Source organism: Borostomias antarcticus, assembly GCF_949987555.1.
Source record: "Borostomias antarcticus genome assembly, chromosome: 24".
Lineage (NCBI taxonomy): Eukaryota > Metazoa > Chordata > Actinopteri > Stomiiformes > Stomiidae > Borostomias > Borostomias antarcticus.
This window is the reverse complement of record NC_140257.1, coordinates 7724713-7743552: the sequence shown is the minus strand read 5'-3', so window position 1 is coordinate 7743552 and position 18840 is coordinate 7724713. Positions and strand designations below refer to the sequence as shown.

General features: G+C 42.5%; 1 protein-coding gene across 1 annotated transcript; it reads left to right on the top strand.

Moving 5' to 3' along the window:
• Window positions 1-208: 208 nt before the first annotated feature.
• On the top strand, window positions 209-17706 carry LOC311325109 (myosin heavy chain, fast skeletal muscle-like; the record flags this gene model as incomplete). Its single annotated transcript, XM_084457771.1, has 39 exons — window positions 209-415; window positions 636-779; window positions 935-1091; window positions 1360-1387; window positions 1579-1687; window positions 1908-2000; window positions 2212-2275; window positions 2441-2539; window positions 4571-4674; window positions 4806-4944; window positions 6022-6140; window positions 6364-6513; window positions 6748-6918; window positions 7128-7431; window positions 7711-7775; window positions 7998-8085; window positions 8194-8311; window positions 8504-8627; window positions 8771-8907; window positions 9246-9501; window positions 9592-9834; window positions 9972-10148; window positions 10296-10441; window positions 10820-10910; window positions 11153-11542; window positions 11930-12056; window positions 12752-12870; window positions 13137-13333; window positions 13625-13808; window positions 14088-14253; window positions 14398-14522; window positions 14622-14930; window positions 15830-16033; window positions 16118-16243; window positions 16396-16566; window positions 16677-16781; window positions 16974-17069; window positions 17402-17533; window positions 17689-17706. The coding sequence occupies 39 exons, from the start codon at window positions 209-211 to the stop codon at window positions 17704-17706; spliced, it is 5802 nt and encodes a 1933-aa protein (XP_084313897.1).
• Between the last annotated feature and the right edge of the window lie 1134 nt (window positions 17707-18840).

Sequence of the window (18840 nt, the reverse complement as noted above, 5' to 3'; positions counted from 1 at the left end):
ACAAAAATGACAAGATTTGTTCCATATTACCAATCTTTTGGACTTAATCATTTTAGTTGGCCTGCCTTTTGTATGCCATTCATATGGCCAACATATAATCATTGTCGATGTGATAACACTCATCTGTAGTGTGCACCATTCAAGGCAAATATATTTCTCATTTTTCTCATGTTTATGTGTTATCTTTTTCTTCCAGTAAACCGCCACCATGAGTACGGACGCGGAGATGGCCCAGTACGGCCCAGCCGCCATCTACCTTCGTAAGGGTGAGAAGGAGAGGATTGAGGCTCAGAGCAGGCCATTCGATGCTAAGAATGCCTGCTTTGTGACTGACAAGGAAGATCTGTACCTCAAGGCAAAGATTATCAAAAGGGACGCTGGGAAGGTTGAGGTGGAAATGGAACTGTCTAAGGAGGTAAGTCTATAAACTGACGTGTTCAGTTGGTTTGCAATTGTACAGAATCAACATGTTTAGTGGATTGTTGCTTTTAAACATTCCTACATACATGTAGGCCTCATTTCTGGTTAATACTTAATTCAGTTTTACCATTAAAGAATATTTAGTCACAACCTGTAGCATTTATTCAAATTTATTCAAAACTATTTTTGTCTTAACCAATATTTATTAATTTAAGACGAAAACCTTCAAAGATGAGGAGATCTTCGAAATGAACCCCCCTAAGTTTGACAAGATTGAGGACATGGCCATGATGACCTACCTCAATGAAGCTTCTGTCCTGTATAACCTCAAAGAGCGTTATGCAGCATGGATGATCTACGTAAGAAAGACACGACATACACCTGCACAAATATATCCCATAATTGCATTCTTATATCTATACTGCATGTTGCCTGTTATATATCTTTTGATATCTGTAGACCATGCATGCACCATAATGTGTCTAATGTCCTGTCTCAATCCCTTCTGATGCAGACCTACTCTGGGCTCTTCTGTGCCACGGTGAACCCCTACAAGTGGCTCCCTGTGTACGACATGGTAGTGGTCAACGCCTACAGAGGGAAGAAGCGTATGGAGGCTCCACCCCACATCTTCTCTGTCTCTGACAACGCCTTCCAGAACATGTTGACTGGTACGAACAATCATTGATGGATGGAAGGATGGATATACAGTATGGAGGGATGGGTGAATGAATGGGCTGATGGATGGGGGGTGGATGGATGGATGGATGGATGGATGGATGGGTGGATGGATGGATGGATGGATGGATGGATGGATGGATGGATGGATGGATGGATGGATAGGTGGATAGATGGGAGGAGATGTTGATAAATGGTATAATGAATGTACTTCATGATGATGCTATTCTTGACACCTCTTACATATTTCTTTACTTGCAGACAGGGAGAACCAGTCTATCCTGATCACGTAAGTTTAACATGCAATTTTGAATTGATTATTAGTTTGTTAGAACTTACCAGTTTGTAGTCAGAATCAAGTGTTTCACTGTAGCACGTAAATTATATGATAATACCTATCTTGAGACATTTGCCAATACTTTGATTTGAAAATGTCTTACACTGAGACTAAAATAAACCAATTTCTATCCCATAAACCAGTGGAGAATCCGGTGCTGGAAAGACTGTCAACACTAAGCGTGTCATCCAGTTCTTTGCCACCATTGCTGTATCTGGGGGTGAAAAGAAGAAGGAGACTGGCAAAATTAAGGCAAGTCCTTAGAATTTCTGGGGTGGCAGTCGCCCTGCAGTTATAAAAGAGAGACGGCTACCAAAAGGTAATTCATTTTTTCAGGGAACATTGTGGGTTATTTTCTGGCTGCTAGACTGTTCCAGGTTTCAGTACTGTGGCCGTGTTATGCTGTTCACAGCTGTTCTTGTCCTGCCTACTGAGTTACAATGTAACTGACCAACGTGCTCTTTTCTCTCAGGGTTCCCTTGAGGATCAGATCATTGCAGCTAACCCTCTGCTGGAGGCTTATGGTAATGCCAAGACAGTGAGGAACGACAATTCGTCTCGCTTTGTAAGTTTGGGGGGACAAGATTATATATTATAGCACATGCTCTTTCTAATACATTCCCTATCATGATGATATAGTACAGCATACTACCAGAAGTACTGTAGCAGTACTGTAATTGCCAAAATGTTGTAAATCAAAGTGTAAATACTGTGTGCTATTCTGGCAATTGTATTTATTTTCTGACCCTCTGGTATTTCCCCATGCTGTACATTAGGGTAAATTCATCAGGATTCACTTCCAAAATACCGGCAAACTGGCCAGTGCTGACATTGAAACTTGTAAGTTGGCTTGGATTGCTTCTCAGTTCTTCACTAAATACACAAGGATATTACACCAGATTGTTGGCCTAAATGTAGACAAAATATTACTATGACTATTGGTTTCCTACTTCAGATTCAAATTGCTCTCTCTCTCCTTCCCTCTCTCTCTCTCTCTCCCTCCAGACCTGCTGGAGAAGTCCAGAGTGAGCTTCCAGCTGCCCGATGAGAGAGGCTACCACATCTTCTACCAGATGATGACCAACCACAAGCCTGAGATTGTTGGTAAGATGAAGCAGAGTGCAGAGAACCAGTGGCCACTACTACTACTACTACTACTACTACTACTACTATTACTATTACTACTACTACTACAACTACTACTACTACTACTAATAATAATAATACACTATTATATTACATTAATTAGATTAATAATTACTTTAATATAGCTCCTTTCCTGCAAAAACGCAGCTCAAATTTCTTTACAATAAAGAAATTATATGCAAAAGTGCTTCACATAAAAATAGACCTAACATGACCATAACAACAGGGATAGAGTGCCATAGTTCATGTAAAATCAGATGGAAGATGAAAGACACTGAATAATAATCCCTAAGCAGAGCCTCGATCTTGATGCTCAATCAGCAGATCTTTCATACTCGGCAGAACTTTGTCTGCAAAACCCTTTATTTACTGATATATATATATTATAATGTATAGTATATAGTTGTTGGCAGGGTGCATGACTACAGTTCCCTGAAGTAGGGGAACGAGATACAACACATTTCTGTGGGAAAAACACTGGCGTAAGAGCTTTGGAATACATCTGAACAGGCTAATTGCTACAGTACTGTATGTTGGCAAAATAGTTTTGAGTTACACCCGAGCAGGCTAATTACTGTCTAGTGTGTAGCAGTGGCATCTGGTGGGTCCTAGAACCGGGTAAGCCAGGACCAGTGAAGCAGGCGCGCAGCGCAAACAGTTTTTTTGGGGCTGCGCTTTCAAAGCATGCCCTGATGGGAGGTTTCACAGCACCAGAAGGGCGCTGAGCAGTGGCATTTTTATATATAAAAACATACAGGAAAATTACAGTAGCCTAGGCTACTGTAATGTTTTTTATCGAAACAAACAAGCTTTTAGGGACACACTAAATAAACTACAGAGCCATTATATGACAACAATGGCCAAGCACCACGAAGAGGAATGACAGAATGATAAAATGCACCCCCTTAGGGCACATCACTCAATAGCCTACTCGCCTACTTCACTAATCATTGTTTAGTCTACTATTAGCCTACTAGGCTACTAGGCCTATTAGCCCAACGCTCCAGGAAGCAAAGTCTTGAGTGCTGATTAAATCTAGGCAAAGCAAAACGCACAGCCATAACAACTGGTAATTAATCACAAAAGACCTACCTCTTCGTAACCCAAACTGGTTTAATACACTCCATTTTGGAATCAACTTTCAACAAATACTCAAGATCTCTGTTTTCCATGTTCATTGATGCTGACAGTAGCCAGATAGCTAAAGTGGGTAACATGATTGACAGGCGATGTGAATGACGGGACAGTTATGACAAGTTTTGATTGGATAAACCGTCCCAATGTTAAAACGTCAATGGGAGTTCCAATGTAAGCACTTTGAGAGCTACACCCACTTTTAAGCATTTTGACAAATTACAGATTAGGTTACATTTCGACTGATGACGACATTTTTCGCGGTTTTGTATGTGTAGGCTAATTTGATTGGTTGATTTTTCATTTGGTCTTGATTTCCGTGAGACAGAATCCTTTTACCTGGCCTACAATGTTAAGTGAATGACGAGCTAGTAAGACCGCTGCCAACGGACCGTAACGTGGCCTGTATTTTCATGAGGACTGTAGGAGGCGACGGAGCACTACCAAAACGCTAAACACGGATGAAAATGAAGCAATATGGCAGAATACAAGTCGCATTTAAGTCAAAAACAGTCTGAAAGTCGATTTTCGTACCTTCTTTCACTGAAAGAAAACGCACAAATCAAGTTTTATTTGGATTTGTATGGGTAAGCCAGGCTTACCCTGGCTTATAGGAGCAATCGCCACTGGTGTGTAGAGATGAACAGCCCTACCAATATATATGCTGCTGCAGTAAAGGGTGTTTAAGATCCACTGGTGTTGCAGGTAGAAAGGTGCAGCATTGATGAAGCCAGGCTTCGATCCAGGTTGATCACCACACAAACAGCTGATCATTCTGGCACATATTCAGCAAGCAGTGCTTAAAGTTGCATTATAGTTCTATACAAGCTGCTTTTCATTCTTCGTTCTCCACAGAAATGACACTCATCACCACCAACCCCTATGACTACCCCATGATCAGCCAGGGTCAGATCACTGTGGCCAGTATCGATGACACGGTGGAGCTGGACGCTACAGACGTGAGTCACTTAAAGTACAATACAACAATTGAAAATAAAAGGCGTAGCATAATGCAGTCATTAAGTCCCTCCACCTGGCACACTTGAGTTGATCTTACTTGTTTACATCTAACATGAACTTCCTCCTCCAGGATGCTATTGACATCTTGGGCTTCACCCTTGAAGACAAGCAGAGCATCTACAAGCTGACTGGTGCTGTCATGCAACATGGCAACATGCACTTCAAGCAGAAGCAGCGTGAGGAGCAGGCTGAGCCAGACGGCACAGAGGGTGAGTCCCACTTCAAGTCCCACGTTCCTCAAAAATCTCTATCAAATTCTTTCTTTCTACTTGATATTTAACTAGAAATGGTGCTTGGAGAGCACAGACCTCCGCCCATGAATGCATTTCATGGCTGTGTGCACGCACACGTGCGTGCGAACAGGACATGTTTGTATTGCTGCAGTTGTTATGTCACAAGCTTTATGCACGTCAAACCCCCCCCCATTGAGAAATAATTTTTGGCTCCTAAGCCAAAGTCGGCAGAGTAAGTTCCCTCGCTTATTTTTAGCCTGGAAAAATAAATGTCTCAGTCCAAAAAATGACTGGAAGTGAATGGACAGCTGTTTTTGGGCGGCTCTGTGGCCCCTTGGGTCGCCGTCGGTGGGCGGAAGTGTGGTGCACTCCGTGCTCTCCCACCGCACACGCCAGTTCAAACCTTGTGTCTCTAGCGCCCCGACACAGGGATCTGCATCCGTTCTAAGTTTTGTTTTCATTTGTGGATCCAGGCCGTGATTTGGATCTGCTCCAAAATGTAACGGTTACTAATTCAGCCCATGCTACACCCCTTCGCCAAGGTTCATGAAAATTGGTTAGGTAGTTTTTGTGTAATCCTGCTGAGAAATAAACGGGCGGAGTTCCCCCGCTTATTTTTACCCTGGAGAAATAAGCGGTCCTGAGCCTACGTGAATGGCCTGCCTGGCTGTGTTTGGGAGGCCTGTGGACCCGCCCTGTGAGTTTCATGAAAATCGGTCCAGTAGTTTTTGTGTAATCCTGGTCCAAAAAATGAATGGTGGTGAAAGGCCGGCCGTGTTTGGGCAGCTCGTGGACCCGCCCCGTGATTCAGATCCACTCCAAAATGTTGGACCACACTACACCCATCCACCGAGTTTCGTGAAAATCGGTCCAGTAGTTTTTGCGTAATACTGCTAACAGACAAACAAATAAACGAACACAAGCAAGCAGCCACCCACAAATGCCACTGAAAACATTACCTCTCACCATGCGCTGTCGCCGGGGTGGAGGTAATAATTCAATTGTGATCATTGTATCCCTCCTCAAACTCTATTTACTCCTCTCTCCCTCTAGTGGCTGATAAAATCTGCTACCTTCTGGGTCTGAACTCAGCTGACTTGCTGAAAGCCATTTGCTACCCCAGAGTGAAGGTCGGCAATGAGTATGTGACCAAGGGTCAGACAGTGCCTCAGGTAAGGTGTATGTCAAACCTGAGAGGTACACATTTGCTGAAAGAAAATAGTTTACTGCTTATTTCTTTAAATACTCAATATATGCTGTTACAAAGTAACTGGAATGGTCCTTTTCATTTTCCTATAGTTCTTCTAGAATCAATACAAGGCAAAATGCAGACTATAAGATAAAGTACATTAGTGTAATAAAGTGTAACCAACTCATGGCATTGTCATTACACAGGTGAATAATTCAGTGAGCGCTCTGGCCAAGTCCATCTATGAGAGGATGTTCTTGTGGATGGTCATCCGCATCAACACGATGTTGGACACCAAGCAAGCAAGGAACTTCTTCATCGGCGTGCTCGACATTGCCGGTTTTGAGATCTTTAACGTGAGTTTGGTATTGCTATGGGATTGTTCAGGGTTGTGACCATATTTGGTAAAATAAATCCTGTTCTGTTATTAATGAACTCATAAGTGAACAATTTGCACTTCTTTTTGTTTGTTTGTTACACATGAATACAGAAATTTATGAGTAAATTTAAGATTAAATTAAGTCAAGATAAAAAAGCAATACATGGAGGGTATCTAAACAAAGATTATCTCTCAAACTGTGACTCTACAGTTCAACAGCATGGAGCAGCTGTGCATCAACTTCACCAATGAGAAACTGCAACAGTTCTTCAACCACACCATGTTCGTCCTGGAGCAAGAGGAGTACAAGAAGGAGGGCATCGTCTGGGCATTCATTGACTTTGGCATGGACTTGGCTGCCTGCATTGAGCTTATTGAGAAGGTTAAAACTATAACACTACATCTTTTGGGCTTTGCAAGTATAGTGGGTACATTTGAGGCAACTGAATAGTATCATAATAATCACAGATATTATCATATTGATAACACAATTCTGTAATTTATACATAAATATCGGACACATTTGGACAAGGCACTAGTTTGTTGTATGTAAACAGACATTTGTCTGATCAAAATGTGTTTCTTACACAGCCAATGGGCATTTTCTCCATCCTTGAAGAGGAGTGCATGTTCCCCAAGGCTTCAGACACGACCTTCAAGAACAAGCTGTACGATCAGCATCTTGGCAAGAACAAGGCCTTTGAGAAGCCTAAACCTTCAAAGACCAAAGCCGAGGCCCACTTCTCCCTGGTCCACTACGCAGGTACAGTGGACTACAACATAAATGGCTGGCTGGACAAGAACAAGGACCCCCTGAACGACTCTGTGCTTCAGCTGTACCAGAAGTCCTCAGTAAAAGTGATGACCGTTATCTACGTTGCTGCTCCACCTGAAGGTTTGTACATTTTCAATCTCCTCAAAGCAAAATGGATATAAGAACCTTTTCTTCCCTAAGGGTCACTTTGAAGTAAGTGAGATAGACAATTCAAGTGTTCAGAGTGAAAATGTTTGTGTAGAGGAACTTTTGAAAAACACAGAATATGTTTTTAAATAAGTTAATAAACACATTTAATTGATTGTTTGTGAATTACAAGGAAACTTAACATGACTTAAATATAAATATTGTATCACATTCTCATGTACAGTATTATTCTCTAACTCTTGATACTCATAGACACTTCAAAGAAAGGAGGCAAGAAGAAGGGAGGTTCCATGCAGACTGTGTCCTCTCAGTTCAGAGTGAGTGAACTTTTCTATCTAATTTCAAGGTACATTTGTGATGTTTTATGCCATGATTTTGTCTAATGGTTATTCATAACAAGCTACTAATCTTTCCATACTTTATATTGAAATGTATTTACAGAATCAACTAATCAGCTAATTAGGTCTAGTTGCAATCTAGCTTGTCAACTTCATTATCAATGGTATCTGAGAAAACTGTCCTTTGGAACACCCTTACAGGAGAACTTGGGCAAGCTCATGACCAACTTGAGGAGCACCCACCCTCATTTTGTGCGTTGCCTGATCCCCAATGAGTCTAAGACTCCAGGTATAACAACATCACACTTTACAAATTATTTTACTTCTAAATTGTCATTTAAATGAAATCTTAATTTCTTAAAACAGGAAAAAAATCATCATTATCTTTTGTTTCCAGGTCTGATGGAGAACTTCCTGGTTATCCACCAGCTGAGGTGTAACGGTGTGCTGGAGGGTATTAGGATCTGCAGAAAGGGCTTCCCCAGCAGAATCGTCTATGCTGACTTCAAGCAAAGGTACAGATACACACACAAACGTTCGTGCACAAACACATTCAAAAACACAAAGTTCATGTAGAAAGGCACATGCACATTCGGACATGAATACACACACAAACATACTGTACATGTATGCACTCCCACAAAGACCTTTTCATCCTAAACATTTAAAACCAAACTAATCAATATTCAATATTTCTCTCTACACAGATACAAAGTATTGAATGCCAGTGTCATCCCCGAAGGCCAGTTCATTGACAACAAGAAGGCTTCTGAGAAGCTGCTTGGGTCAATTGATGTGAATCATGAGGAATACAAGTTTGGACACACCAAGGTAAGATACCACATATTCAGGCTACGAAATACAAGAAACAACAAACACCCAACACAATAGCATTCAACCCATTCAATCAAATTAAACTTTGTGTCCTACTTTCACCTTGTTAACTTCATCTGTGTATTCTACCTGTGCCTCAGGTGTTCTTCAAAGCTGGTCTGCTGGGTGTCCTTGAGGAGATGAGAGATGAGAAGCTTGCTAAACTGGTAACCATGACACAGGCTCTCGCCCGCGGTTACTTGATGAGGAGGGAGTTTGTGAAGATGATGGAGAGGAGGTGAGAGGGAGCTTATAATGTCTTTTAACCTTTGTTTTACCACAAACCTAAATTATTTGTGCAATTTCCCCCCTCAGGGATCAATAAAGTAAACCTATTCCTACTGCTACTTATGCCAACAGAAAATATGTTGTACTACAATATTACAATACGTTTTGAATTACCAAAATATTATCATCCTGGGTGTTAGGATATTAACTTTGATGGTAATTTTTACATGTGTAAAGACACATTATACATACATACATACCGGTATCAGAGGAGAGGTTGCATTCATCACATCAGATCCAATGTGTATTGACCTTAACATTCACTGTGCCGCTCTTTCTTGTGATCAGAGAGTCCGTCTACTCCATCCAGTACAATATCCGCTCATTCATGAATGTTAAGCACTGGCCATGGATGAAGGTGTACTACAAGATCAAGCCTCTTCTGCAGAGTGCTGAGACAGAGAAGGAGCTGGCCAACATGAAGGAGGATTATGAGAAATGCAAAGTCGCCCTTACCAAGGCTGAAGCTCGCAAGAAGGAGCTGGAGGAGAAAATGGTGTCCATGCTGCAGGAGAAGAACGATCTGGCTCTTGCAGTTGCATCTGTGAGTGAGCTACAGTACACAAGCACATGCATTCAAAAATAACCACCAATATCGAACACTGATCTTTTCTCCACTGTGTTTGCCTCCCAGGAAGCAGAGAATCTGAACGATGCTGAGGAGAGATGCGAGGGTCTGATCAAGAGCAAGATCCAGCTGGAGGCCAAAGTCAAAGAGACAACCGAGAGGCTGGAGGATGAAGAGGAGATGAACGCAGAGCTGACGGCCAAGAAAAGGAAGCTGGAGGATGAGTGCTCTGAGCTGAAGAAAGACATTGATGATCTGGAGCTTACCTTGGCCAAAGTGGAGAAGGAGAAACACGCCACTGAGAACAAGGTTTCAACATCTCAAAATCTTTTCAATAGCAAAGCAGTAGTTTGTTCAAAAACACAGCCAAACAGTAATGAAGTTAAGCTCTTCCATTCCCAAATCATGAACTGACCATCATTTCCTTTCGTTCTTGTCTTGTCCAGGTTAAAAACCTGACAGAGGAGATGGCTGCCCAAGACGAGAGCGTTGCCAAGTTGAGCAAGGAGAAGAAAGCCCTGCAAGAGGCCCACCAGCAGACACTGGATGACCTGCAGGCAGAGGAGGACAAAGTCAACACTCTGACCAAGGCCAAGACCAAGCTGGAACAGCAAGTCGACGACGTGAGTCATCTTAGAGGATGTCTTGAACATTAGGGGCAGTTCTAACTATGCCTCTTCATGAATCGCTTATTGTTATCCTCATGAATGTTATCAATATGAACCTGTTATCACCAAAGGTGAGTGAAAATCATGTGTTTTTTTCTCCAGCTGGAAGGTTCTCTGGAGCAAGAGAAGAAGCTCCGTATGGACCTGGAGAGAGGCAAGAGAAAGCTGGAGGGAGACCTGAAACTGGCCCAGGAAACCGTCATGGACCTGGAGAATGACAAGCAGCAGTCTGATGAGAAGATCAAGAAGTAAGTACAAATACTTTTCAGAGATCATTTGAGACATTTGTGACTGATTAAATTAACTTGAATTCCAACCATCATTACAATGAAAGTGGGTTTAGTTTTGAATTTCAAGACTCCAAAATTGTAAATGTGTGAAAGCAAAATAAATGTACTGGAACAGTCAATTTGGTCATGTTCTTTGACAAGCTGCCCTATTGTGATGATACTTTTTGTCCCTTGGCCCTTACTAGATGTTGTCAGAAATTATATCACCCGGGACACTGGCAACTAGCACGTCACATCAAAATTGTCGTAGACCCCTGGTGTAGTGAATGGTTGGACTCTGCCGTCACAATAGCACAGTAACTAAACGTTTGTCATTGATTCATTATTGCTCCATAGGAAGGACTTTGAGACCAGCCAGCTCCTCAGCAAGATTGAGGATGAGCAGTCTCTGGGAGCCCAGCTGCAGAAGAAGATCAAGGAACTTCAGGTACCATGTAGTTACTGAGCCCTAGTACAGTCATGATCATTATGATTCCTGAAAAAAATGATCCTACATTTGATAGCACTGTCCTTGCTTCTGAGACGTTCAGCCGGTTTGACTTTGGGTTGACTTCACCCTTATTTGCCCCCTGTCTTCTACTGAAGACCAGAATTAAAGAGTTAAATTAATTTCTTTGGCAGCCATGATTTGTTAGAAGAGTACTTCTGAGTTTTTAATCTCTACTTTAGGCTCGTATTGAGGAGCTGGAGGAGGAGATCGAGGCTGAGCGTGCTGCCAGGGCCAAGGTGGAGAAGCAGAGGGCTGATCTGTCCAGGGAACTTGAGGAGATCAGCGAGAGGCTGGAGGAAGCAGGAGGCGCCACTGCTTCTCAGATGGAGATGAACAAGAAGCGTGAGGCTGAGTTCCAGAAACTGAGACGTGATCTGGAGGAGTCCACCCTGCAACACGAGTCCACGGCTTCTGCCCTGAGGAAGAAGCAGGCTGACAGTGTGGCAGAGCTGGGTGAGCAGATCGACAACCTGCAGCGCGTCAAGCAGAAGCTGGAGAAAGAGAAGAGCGAGTACAAGATGGAGATTGATGACCTCTCCTCCAACATGGAAGCAGTTGCCAAGGCTAAGGTCAGTGATAATTCAATATTGTGATTTATTACATGCAGTCTCTGCACCAAGTACAGTAGAATAGGCAAATCTGCAGTGTTCTCCCACATACTGTAGAAGAGAATAGTAGGGTGCCAAAGGAGGCTTGTGAAAAGCTAATGTCATTGTAGCTCAACTGATTACTATCAATGCAAACCAGACTCACTCAATCAAATACAGTATGTGTGTGTATTGAATTATATAACATGATAAACTGGTGTATTCCAAATATATGGTAGGGAATCAATGTCCTCTTCCTCCTCAGAAAAATACATTAATTCATGTAATTTCTTGTGTTAAAACGAAAGTGACAGTGTAATTAAAGCATAACCCTTTACCATGTCTGTAAACATGGTGTTTGACCCACAGGGCAATCTAGAGAAGATGGCGCGCACCCTTGAGGATCAGCTCAGCGAGATCAAGACTAAGAATGATGAGAATCTTCGCCAGAACACTGACATCAGCGCACAGAGAGCCAGACTCCTGACTGAGAACGGTAAAATGAATAAATCAAGAACAAAGATGTATTGCATCTCATTACCAATTTTCAATTCAAACCTTTATTTAGCCAGAGGAAACACATTGAGATCAGGGGTCTCATTCACAGTGTTGCCCTAGTTACAACAATCAGTGAACAGTCATACAAACACGCAATACAATCATAAAAAAGCAGAACAAGTACACTCATAAAAACAATAAACAATGCAAAGAGATAAAACATGTATAATTTAACTAAAACAAACACAAGCATCTAATCCAGTTTTATTCATCATTTGTTTAAAATCACCCATTGAGAGGTACAGTATCTAGTAAGAGTGTCTTACAGCTCATTCCATGCTCTGGGGATTCTATAATGATTACCTGTAATAAAACTAAGTGCCGAGTGGTAAACCATGTCAAGCTCATAGTCTAGAACTGACAGGAACGTCAAAGTTGATTTTACTAAAAGTTTCCTTAATTGTCACGCGAGATACTTGGATGTTTCTATACAAGAACCCAAGTTTCACTCTCAGCTTTTTTGTTGTTAAATAACACATATAAATTATAATACACCTTTGATGATTCATAAAATCATTATACAGATGCATGGACCACATGATTCAGTTTAATGTATAAGAGGGGGAAAAGCATAAATATAGAAAACGTCTGTGATGTTCTTTGCCTGACGAGAGCTCCATTCATTCCCTGCAGGTGAGTTTGGACGCCAGCTGGAGGAGAAGGAAGCCTTGGTGTCCCAGTTGACCAGAGGCAAGCAGGCCTACACCCAGCAGATTGAGGAGCTCAAGAGGCTTGTTGAGGAGGAGGTCAAGGTGAGGCTCTAAAACAAGTTGAACTATGGAGTCAGGTTCACCAACTATGTCAGTGACTTAATGTGACTATTAGACACAGTTTCTCTCTCATTGAGTCATTTTTCGTAGTGTCTTGTTTAGTTTGTCATGCTTCCTCCTATTCTATATGTATGTGACTATTTCATGTAGTTTTTGATGACTCAGTGAAATATGAACTTGAAAGTATAAATTTATGTAGTTTTCAGTAAATTGAACTAGAACACTCTCTCGTTTTCTTCTCCTCCCAGGCTAAGAACGCTCTGGCCCACGGTGTCCAATCTGCTCGCCATGACTGTGACCTGCTGAGGGAGCAGTTTGAGGAGGAGCAGGAGGCCAAGGCAGAGCTGCAACGCGGCATGTCCAAGGCTAACTCTGAGGTGGCTCAGTGGAGATCCAAGTATGAGACTGATGCCATCCAGAGGACAGAGGAGCTGGAGGAGGCCAAGTAAGTACATGGACCCAGAAGGCCTTACCCAAGAGAAATTATATTGGCCGGGTTTCCCGAACGAGTTAAGTGGCACTTAACTGAGTTAAGAAGCTTCTTAACTCCAAAGTACTTCTTAACTCCCATGCAAAGGGTTGCTTAAGAAGGTTCTTTATCGGGAAACCCGGCCATTGTGGTTCCCGTTGGGGAAGAAGGTTGTTAAGAAGAATTGCGATGTCAGGCTACTTATGGAACTTATAATCTTTCCATCAGGACAGAGCACCTTCACAATGCCTCTTTTGTCCCAAACAGGAAGAAGCTGGCTCAGCGTCTCCAGGAGGCTGAGGAGACCATCGAGGCCACTAACTCCAAGTGTGCCTCTCTGGAGAAGACCAAGCAGAGGCTGCAGGGAGAGGTGGAAGACCTCATGATTGACGTTGAGAGGGCCAACGCATTGGCCGCCAACCTGGACAAGAAGCAGAGGAACTTTGACAAGGTGAGAAAGATTATACCACAACTAAGTTTCAATAAGGTGAAATTATAGTTTATTGGCAATCATTGGTCCAAATGCTTTACTAGATGGCATGGAAAAGGGACCTGAATCAGCAATTGGAGGGTTGAGGGGCTTAAGAGTGATTTTAAGGCATTCTACTATTGTGCTGTTGGTTCATAACGACCTCAATGGCAAATGTAGTAATTATCATTTTCTAAATGCAATTCCAACATTGGCATCAGTGTGTAAGGCTGCTTTTGTATGTGCTTCCTCCTACTGTAGGTTCTGGCAGAGTGGAAGCAGAAGTTTGAGGAGGGTCAGGCTGAGCTGGAGGGAGCTCAGAAGGAGGCTCGTTCTCTCAGCACAGAACTCTTCAAGATGAAGAACTCCTACGAGGAGGCTCTTGACCAACTGGAGACTCTGAAGAGAGAAAACAAGAACTTGCAACGTGAGCTAAATGTAGTGCATGATGCTTTTAGTACAGTATTATTCACAGAACAACCCAAAGTGGGGGAATGGTTTCTCATTTAATAACTCAATTGTGCTGTGGATTAGTTATGTTCATGTAAAATGTTTCTGTTTCAAATCACAGAGGAGATCTCTGACCTGACCGAGCAGATCGGAGAGACTGGCAAGAGCATCCATGAACTGGAGAAGGCCAAGAAGACAGTGGAGACAGAGAAGTCTGAGATCCAAACTGCGTTGGAGGAGGCTGAGGTACAACTAAAATTTGAAAACTAGAATACAGTTTAATTTGGAAATAATGAATATCGTCACAGTTCTTATATAACAAAGTGATTACTTCCATTTATTCAGGGAACACTGGAGCACGAGGAGTCCAAGATTCTGCGTGTGCAGCTGGAGCTGAACCAGATCAAGGGTGAGGTGGACAGGAAGCTGGCAGAGAAGGATGAGGAGATGGAGCAGATCAAGAGAAACAGCCAGAGGGTGATTGAGTCCATGCAGAGCACCCTGGATTCTGAGGTTCGCAGCAGGAACGACGCCCTGAGAGTGAAGAAGAAGATGGAGGGAGACCTGAACGAGATGGAGGTCCAGCTGAGCCATGCTAACCGCCAAGCAGCAGAGGCCCAGAAGCAGCTGAGGAATGTGCAGGGACAGCTCAAGGTACTGGGAATCTTTATAATAATGATTACACTGCAGAGAATAACATAAAACCGCTTTCAGGCCAGTAATTCTGGCCTAGATTGGGTCATATCCTACATTTAAAGCTACAGTATGTAACTTCTGCGCTATGAGCATGAGCTCCAAGCTAGTAGTGAGGAAAATTCCATCTGCCAGGGTAAATTCAGTCTTCTTCAACCCTAATGGTTTGTGGGTCTGGGTACGCCCACATTCCCATAAGGCCATAGAAGAATGCCCATTGTTGGCGATTGGATCTTGTGCATGCATGCACACTTTGAACCAGGTGTGGCCACACCTCTCCAAACATGTTTTCCCATTACATACTTAATCCTCTTTGTTCCTTGAGGAACATAAGAATGCAACAATCTGCTTCCATCTGGTCCTGTCCTGTGCAGCACGTTGTGCCTCGCCCCAAGTTAGGTTAGCCATTTTCATTTCAGAGGTCACAGTTCTTCGACAAATTGTTTTTGGCCTCCCTTGTTTCCTCTTTCCAGGTTCTATCTCCAGGCTACTTTGGGAATACAGTCCTGTTCCATTCTGAGGACATGCCCTAGACATTGGAGCCGGCACTGTTTAATTTCCAGCACTACACTGCGACAGTTTTTATTTTTATACAGGTCCTCATTGGAAATCCTTTCCGGCCAGAAGATGCAACATTTCCTACGGAGACATCCATTGTGGAATGCATTGATCTTCTTCATGTCATTCTCAACAACTCGCCAGCTTTCTGAGCCGTACAGCAGAACTGACTTAACATTGCTGTTATACATTCTGATCTTGTTTTTTTTCCCATAGACACACACATATACAGACAAAGCTGCTAGAGTACTAGACAACTTAGATTATGTGTAGTAAATAATATGTCATATCTGTGTTTCTAGGATGCCCAGTTGCACCTGGACGATGCTGTCCGTGCTGCAGAGGACATGAAGGAGCAGGCAGCCATGGTGGACCGCAGAAACGGTCTGATGGTGGCTGAGATTGAGGAGCTGAGAGCGGCTCTTGAGCAGACAGAGAGAGGCCGCAAAGTGGCTGAGCAGGAGCTGGTGGACGCCAGTGAGAGAGTGGGACTGTTGCATTCCCAGGTGCTAACACACAGACACAGATAAAGCCAACGAACATTCATAATGGAAGCTATTTTTCAACTTATCATTGTTTAATCCTTCCAGAACACCAGCCTGTTGAACAGCAAGAAGAAGCTTGAGGGTGACCTGGTGCAGGTGCAAGGAGAGGTGGATGACACCGTCCAGGAGGCCAGGAATGCTGAGGAGAAGGCTAAGAAGGCCATCACTGATGTGAGTCTGGATAAGTTTAATCTGTATGCATCTTTCACCCTCATCACACTGTACTGTTTGCTAACCTATCTACTTTTACCAGCCATAACAGCTATGCTGACTTACCTAGCAGTACTTCTCCACCTCACCCAAGCTGTGTTCTGTGGTTGCAGGCAGCCATGATGGCTGAAGAGCTGAAGAAGGAGCAGGACACCAGCTCTCACCTTGAGAGGATGAAGAAGAATCTTGAGGTGACAGTCAAGGACCTTCAGCACCGTCTGGATGAGGCTGAGAACCTGGCCATGAAGGGTGGCAAGAAGCAGCTCCAGAAACTGGAGAGCAGGGTGAGTTAATAGCAGTGGTAGAATTACCTGAGTTGCCTTGAATGGGGTAAAACGTTTTTATGGCATGTAATTGATAAAATCTTCTCAATGAGCTCATGTTCTCCATGCAGGTGCGTGAGCTGGAGGGAGAGATTGATGCTGAACAGAGGAGAGGTGCAGACGCAATCAAGGGAGTCCGCAAGTACGAGCGCAGAGTCAAGGAGCTGACATACCAGGTAACAACTCACACTCCAATACACTCCTCATTATACAGACATCATTTATGTATGTGAACATAATACTGCATATATATTTTTGCATAAATGTGTGTGTGTATATTTATATATATATATATATATATATATATATATATATACACATATTTAGTTTACACATATTATAATTTCTTAATGTCCTATCTGCTTTAGACTGAGGAGGATAAGAAGAACATGGCCAGACTTCAGGACCTTGTGGACAAGCTGCAGCTTAAAGTGAAGGCCTACAAGAGACAGGCTGAGGAGGCTGTAAGTCACACACTAAAGAGTTCAACCTGCATTGCAGGTTTAACCTGAAATCACAATGTTTTAGAGTTCCATCGAAACCTTTAACTAGGGGCTCCATTCATGTCAAATACTTGAGCTTGATGGAGTTTGCCCTGTAAAGGAAAAAGTGCAGTAGTCACAAAAGTTTAAGTCCACCCTCAAATCAAGCCATTATCATTTAAAATGAAACATTAGGCATTTGACCTTACTACCAAGTAGAATAGAATGCAAATTCTCTAAGTTACACAACTTGATCGTCATTCTGCAACTACTGCATTTTGGGATGCTGATGTTTTCCTCTCAATATCTCCCAGGAGGAGCAAGCCAACGGCCACATGTCCAAGTTCAGGAAGGTTCAGCATGAGCTGGAGGAGGCTGAGGAGCGTGCTGACATCGCTGAGTCTCAGGTCAACAAGCTCAGAACCAAGAGCCGTGACTCTGGAAAGGTAAGGGTTCGTTTGCTGTTGGCTAAACTTGAACCATGTCCTACTGGAACCACTGCTTCAAATTATAGTTTACAAAAATGCATATTTTTTCTGGATCTTTTCTGCAAAAAGAAGCTGATAACTAATGCCCTCTTTTTTTTATTTCCTTCTCTCAGGCAAAGGAAGCTGAATAAACATGACAAGAGCCTGTCACACATTACTATGGCTGATAAAATATGAGTTTCATGGTGAATGTTTGAGAATTTTCTGAAATAAAGTAAGCAAGAATGCACCTAATGAATTTGTGGTTTTGTAACAAGAACAGCTCAGTAGTGTAAACAAAGAGGTTACTTAAATTCACTGAAGCTTCTTTATTGCTTCATGATGAAACACCTACTGTACAGCAACTAAAAGCATATCTTTAAAACTTTCAACTACAAACACAGAATACACCCCTGGAAGCAGTTGACCTAAAAATCACCAAAAGTTTTGCAATGACTGAAGGTGGATATCAACCAAGCCAACAGTCAGATGAAAACAGAATGCTTTCTAAACCGTCAAGCTGCTTCAGTTTGGTGGGGCTGCATTTTCGACTCTGGTCTGGAGTCATGAGGAGGTGATGCGAGCTCATGAGGGCCTACTCTGAGAAACATGGAGGTATTAGAGAAACTGTCTCCTAACATGTCAGGACGTTGGGAGGAAATTAGCCAATCAGCATATAGTGGAGTTTTCATGCAGGAGAAGGGGGAGCAGGCAGAAGTTCAAGACAATGAGAATAAAGATGGTACTGCTGCTGCATTTTAAACATACTGTATCTGGCCAACTTGTAGAATAATGATCAGCATTTTCATTGTTGATAGCCATGGCATTGAGAGGCTGTACTTAACATGGAGATTAAGCCTTTCCTTTTTGGTTATTAAGTTTATTAAGTATTAAGTTTTTGGTTATTGATTTTCACTATTATACAAAGCACTCATTAGACAGAGATTCAAAGGACAACACTGCATAAGAAAACAGCACAAAACAAAGAACAACAACTAGAAAGGGTGCTTGGAGAGCACAGGGCTCCGCCCATTAATGCATTTTGGTGGTGTAATCGAGTTGAAATGGTTAAACTCACTCAAATATAGCACACTTTGCACCATTGAAGAGTAAGCTTTTTGGTGGTGTACCTGATTGTGGTGTTTATGAGACATAATTGAACATACTTGTGTAATTCAATCATTTCAATCAGCATGATTGATAATAACAGAAGACATAAGTTACAAAACTATATACAGAAATTCCTCTGGGGTTTAAAAAGGACGGGCACTAGCCCAGTGTCCATG